Genomic DNA, 6,000 nt, shown 5'->3' on the forward strand with positions numbered 1-6,000 from the left:
TTACCATCACCTGGGCTATATGGGAGAGTACTGGGTGCTTTACCATCACCTGGGCTATATGGGAGAGTACTGGGTGCTTTACCATCACCTGGGCTACATGGGAGAGTACTGGGTGCTTTACCATCACCTGGGCTATATGGGAGAGTACTGGGTGGTTTATCATCACCTGGGCTACATGGGAGAGTACTGGGTGCTTTACCATCACCTGGGCTATATGGGAGAGTACTGGGTGCTTTACCATCACCTGGGCTACATGGAATAGTACTGGGTGGTTTATCATCACCTGGGCTATATGGGAGAGTACTGGGTGCTTTACCATCACCTGGGCTACATGGGAGAGTACTGGGTGCTTTACCATCACCTGGGCTATATGGGAGAGTACTGGGTGCTTTACCATCACCTGGGCTATATGGGAGAGTACTGGGTGGTTTATCATCACCTGGGCTATATGGGAGAGTACTGGGTGGTTTATCATCACCTGGGCTATATGGGAGAGTGGTTTACCATCACCTGGGCTACATGGGAGAGTACTGGGTGGTTTACCATCACCTGGGCTACATGGGAGAGTACTGGGTGCTTTATCATCACCTGGGCTACATGGGAGAGTACTGGGTGCTTTACCATAGTGGTGGAAAACAACAACACTGTCTGTTTGCTATATATATATATATATATATATACAAACTCACACTGTCTGTCATTACACACTCACACTGTCTGTCATTACACACTCACACTGTCTGTCATTACACACTCACACTGTCTGTCATTACACACTGTCTGTTATTACACACTCACACTGTCTGTCATTACACACTCACACTGTCTGTCATTACACAATCACACTGTGTCACGCAGGACTAGGTGTGTGTGCAGGAATCAGACGCAGAGAGAGAGAGTAACGGAGTAAAGTGCTTTACTATAGCACACCAAACTGATAAGCCCAATACAATACAGGGTGCAGGACACTATACCAGACAACCCAAAACCACAGGGTGTCCTGTATAGAAAATAAAATACACCACGACCTAATATGTACACAAAAGACAATCCTGCACAAAACAAGGGCGGGTCAAACTACTACATATAGGGAAGCTAATTAAACCAAAATAAACACAGGTGAAACTAATAAGACAAAACCAACAGACAAACGAAAAAGGGATCGGTAGCGGCTAGTAGGACGGTGACGACGACCGCTGAGCACCGTCCGAACAGGCAGGGGAGCCAACTTCGGCGGAAGTCGTGACACACTGTCTGTCCTTACACACTATCTGTCATTACACACTCACACTGTCTGTCAGTACACACTGTCTGTCCTTACACACTGTCTGTCATTACACACTCACACTGTCTGTCAGTACACACTCACACTGTTTGTCATTACACACTCACACTGTCTGTCATTACACACTCACACTGTCTGTCATTACACACTGTATGTCATTACACACTCACACTGTCTGTCATTACACACTCACACTGTCTGTCATTACACACTCACACTGTCTGTCATTACACACTCACACTGTCTGTCATTACAAACTTGCACTGTCTGTCATTACACACTGTCTGTCATTACACACTCACACTGTCTATCACTACACACTGTCTGTCATTACACACTCACACTGTCTGTCATTAAACACTGTCTGTCATTACACACTCACACTGTCTGTCATTAAACACTGTCTGTCATTACACACTCACACTGTCTGTCATTACAAACTTGCACTGTCTGTCATTACACACTGTCTGTCATTACACACTCACACTGTCTATCACTACACACTGTCTATCACTACACACTGTCTGTCATTACACACTCACACTGTCTGTCATTAAACACTGTCTGTCATTACACACTCACACTGTCTGTCATTACACACTGTCTGTCATTACACACTCACACTGTCTATCACTACACACTGTCTGTCATTACACACTCACACTGTCTGTCATTAAAAACTGTCTGTCATTACACACTCACACTGCCTGTCATTACACACTCACACTGTCTGTCATTACACACTCACACTGTCTGTCATTACACACTCACACCATCTGTTATTACACACTGTCTGTTATTACACACTCACACTGTCTGTTATTACACACTCACACTGCCTGTCATTACACACTCACACTGTCTGTCATTACACACTCACACTGTCTGTCATTACACACTCACACTGTCTGTCATTACACACTCACACTGTCTGTCATTACACACTCACACTGTCTGTCAGTACACACTGTCTGTCATTACACACTCACACTGTCTGTCATTACACACTTACACTGTCAGTCATTACACACTCGCACTGTCTGTCATTACACACTCACACTGTCTGTCATTACACACTAACACTGTCTGTCATTACAAACTTGCACTGTCTGTCATTACCCACTGTCTGTCATTACACACTCACACTGTCTATCACTACACACTGTCTGTCATTACACACTCACACTTGTCTGTCATTACACACTCACACTGTCTGTCATTACACACTGTCTGTTATTACACACTCACACTGCCTGTCATTACACACTCACACTGCCTGTCATTTCACACTCACACTGTCTGTCATTACACACCGTCTGTCATTACAAACTTGCACTGTCTGTCATTACACACTGTCTGTCATTACACACTCACACTGTCTGTCAGTACACACTGTCTGTCATTACACACTCACACCATCTGTTATTACACACTGTCTGTTATTACACACTCACACTGTCTGTTATTACACACTCACACTGCCTGTCATTACACACTCACACTGTCTGTCATTACACACTCACACTGTCTGTCATTACACACTCACACTGTCTGTCAGTACACACTGTCTGTCATTACACACTCACACTGTCTGTCATTACACACTTACACTGTCTGTCATTACACACTCGCACTGTCTGTCATTACACACTCACACTGTCTGTCATTACACACTCACACTGTCTGTCATTACACACTGTCTGTCATTACAAACTTGCACTGTCTGTCATTACACACTGTCTGTCATTACACACTCACACTGTCTATCACTACACACTGTCTGTCATTACACACTCACACTGTCTGTCATTACACACTCACACTGTCTGTCATTACACACTCGCACTGTCTGTCATTGCAAACTCACACTGTCTGTCATTACACACTCACACTGTCTGTCAGTACACACTGTCTGTCATTACACACTCACACTGTCTGTCATTACACACTCACACTGTCTGTCATTACACACTCACACTGTCTGTCATTAAACACTCGCACTGTCTGTCATTGCAAACTCACACTGTCTGTCATTACACACTCACACTGTCTGTCATTACAAACTCACACTGTCTGTGATTACACACTCACACTGTCTGTCACTACACACTGTCTGTCATTACACCCTCACATTGTCTGTCACTACACACTGTCTGTCATTACAACCTCACACTGTCTGTCATTACAACCTCACACTGTCTGTCATTACAACCTCACACTGTCTGTCATTACAACCTCACACGGTCTGTCATTACAACCTCACACGGTCTGTCATTACAACCTCACACTGTCTGTCATTACAACCTCACACTGTCTGTCACAGGTAGAGAGGGGGGAGTGGGAAGGATGAATATTTAATGGGAGAGTGTGTACCTCAGCACTAAGGCACATTGTACAAGACACATTTTGATACACACAGTTTGAAAGCCACTTACAGCGGTGGGAGAGGTTAGCGTTCTCTCTCTGGATGTTGTTGGGCAGTAGAGGGGGTGTGGAAGTGGAGCGGGGGCCAGAGGTGGAGGGAGGGGTCCTCCACGAAGCTGTTGTCCTGGGGGGAGTAGGAGGGGAGGACGTCGAAGGAACTGCGGTCGACCGTGTGGCTGTGGTTGGTTCTGTAGTTGTGGAGGTGGTTTTAGTAGCACCTGTGGTTGGATTGGTAGTTGTGGTTGCTGGGGTGGTGGTTGTGGTAGGAGTTGCAGTGGTAGTGCTGGTAGCTGTGGTCGGAGCTGATGTGGTTGTCTTGGGTTTGACTGCAAGGAGAGAAGAGATCAAACAGAGATACTAGAGTTATCAGGCTGGCAGATCAACTGACAGCACAGACAAGTCTTTCCTTGTAAACAGACAGCGAGCGCTCCATAGTTTACATGGACAGACATCAACAGAAGTGGGTCTGAACTACTCAAAACTGCCTTCTCTGCACTTAAAGTCAGAACATGCTTGTAGAGCACAGACAGAGGGAATACATCCGTTTGAAGTTATTCAGTTTCAATTTATTCTGAGTGAGTGAGAGTGTGTACACCCTCCCCTTTCTGGTACAGAGGATCTGCAGTGCAGGCAGGCTGCCTGGTGGCCTGTGTTCATCCCTCATCCCTCTCTCTTTCTCTTTCTGGGGACAGCACTGTGACAATCCACCTGTGTACCTCCAGACACAGAGTCTCCAGAGGGAGGAGAGGACAAGAATGGAACAGCCATACAATAGACATAGAGTGTTCCCAAGGGAGGACAGGACAGGAATGGAACAGCCAGAGAGATAATGGAGGTCATTATAGGGCTCAGATTGACAGTGAGCAAGGGCTAATTGTGAATGAGATTAATTGGCAAGTGGAACATTGAAATGGATCTGTTATCGTGTGGGAGAGGAGTCAAATGGGAAAGAGAGTATCACGTTTTAACAGTTTACCTACGGCACAGTGGGGAAGGGAAAGGGTGTAACACGTTTTAAACAGTTTACCTACGGCACAGTGGGGAAGGGAAAGAGTGTAACACGTTTTAAACAGTTTACATACGGCACAGTGGGGAAGGGAAAGAGTGTAACACGTTTTAAACAGTTTACATACGGCACAGTGGGGAAGGGAAAGGGTGTAACACGTTTTAAACAGTTTACCTACGGCACAGTGGGGAAGGGAAAGGGTGTAACACGTTTTAAACAGTTTACTTACGGCACAGTGGGGAAGGGAAAGGGTGTAACCCGTTTTAAACAGTTTACCTACGGAACAGTGGGGAAGGGAAAGAGTGTAACACGTTTTAAACAGTTTATCTATGGCACAGTGGGGAAGGGAAAGGGTGTAACACGTTTTAAACAGTTTACCTACGGCACAGTGGGGAAGGGAAAGGGTGTAACACGTTTTAAACAGTTTACCTACGGCACAGTGGGGAAGGGAAAGAGTGTAACACGTTTTAAACAGTTTACATACGGCACAGTGGGGAAGGGAAAGAGTGTAACACGTTTTAAACAGTTTACAGTTTACAGTGGGGAAGGGAAAGAGTGTAACACGTTTTAAACAGTTTACCTACGGCACAGTGGGGAAGGGAAAGAGTGTAACACGTTTTAAACAGTTTACCTATGGCACAGTGGGGAAGGGAAAGAGTGTAACACGTTTTAAACAGTTTACCTACGGCACAGTGGGGAAGGGAAAGAGTGTAACACGTTTTAAAAAGTTTACAGTTTACAGTGGGGAAGGGAAAGAGTGTAACACGTTTTAAACAGTTTACAGTTTACAGTGGGGAAGGGAAAGAGTGTAACACGTTTTAAACAGTTTACCTACGGCACAGTGGGGAAGGGAAAGAGTGTAACACGTTTTAAACAGTTTACCTACGGCACAGTGGGGAAGGGAAAGAGTGTAACATGTTTTAAACAGTTTACAGTTTACAGTGGGGAAGGGAAAGAGTGTAACACGTTTTAAACAGTTTACCTACGGCACAGTGGGGAAGGGAAAGAGTGTAACACGTTTTAAACAGTTTACCTACGGCACAGTGGGGAAGGGAAAGAGTGTAACACGTTTTAAACAGTTTACTTACGGCACAGTGGGGAAGGGAAAGAGTGTAACAAGTTTTAAACAGTTTACATACGGCACAGTGGGGAAGGGAAAGAGTGTAACACGTTTTAAACAGTTTACCTATGGCACAGTGGGGAAGGGAAAGGGTGTAACACGTTTTAAACAGTTTACCTATGGCACATCGTCTCATGCCTGGTCCCAGCTCCATTCCGTCCGGGC

General features: G+C 45.3%; 1 protein-coding gene across 4 annotated transcripts in view; it reads right to left on the bottom strand.

Annotated features, from left to right (window-relative positions):
* LOC110523029 (low-density lipoprotein receptor-related protein 8-like) overlaps nucleotides 1-6,000 on the bottom strand; it is a 363,891-nt gene that overhangs the window by 19,406 nt on the left and 338,485 nt on the right. For all 4 annotated transcript variants that reach the window (XM_036978658.1, XM_036978657.1, XM_036978656.1 and 1 more), the window contains exons 15-16: nucleotides 5,953-6,000; nucleotides 3,721-4,035 (exon numbers count right to left, since the gene is read on the bottom strand). The exon at nucleotides 5,953-6,000 is cut by the window's right edge and continues 105 nt beyond it. In XM_036978658.1, coding sequence (XP_036834553.1) covers nucleotides 3,721-4,035; nucleotides 5,953-6,000 — 363 coding nt within the window. The remainder of the gene's footprint in view (nucleotides 1-3,720; nucleotides 4,036-5,952) is intronic.

Source organism: Oncorhynchus mykiss, chromosome 5, assembly GCF_013265735.2.
Source record: "Oncorhynchus mykiss isolate Arlee chromosome 5, USDA_OmykA_1.1, whole genome shotgun sequence".
Classification (NCBI taxonomy): domain Eukaryota; kingdom Metazoa; phylum Chordata; class Actinopteri; order Salmoniformes; family Salmonidae; genus Oncorhynchus; species Oncorhynchus mykiss.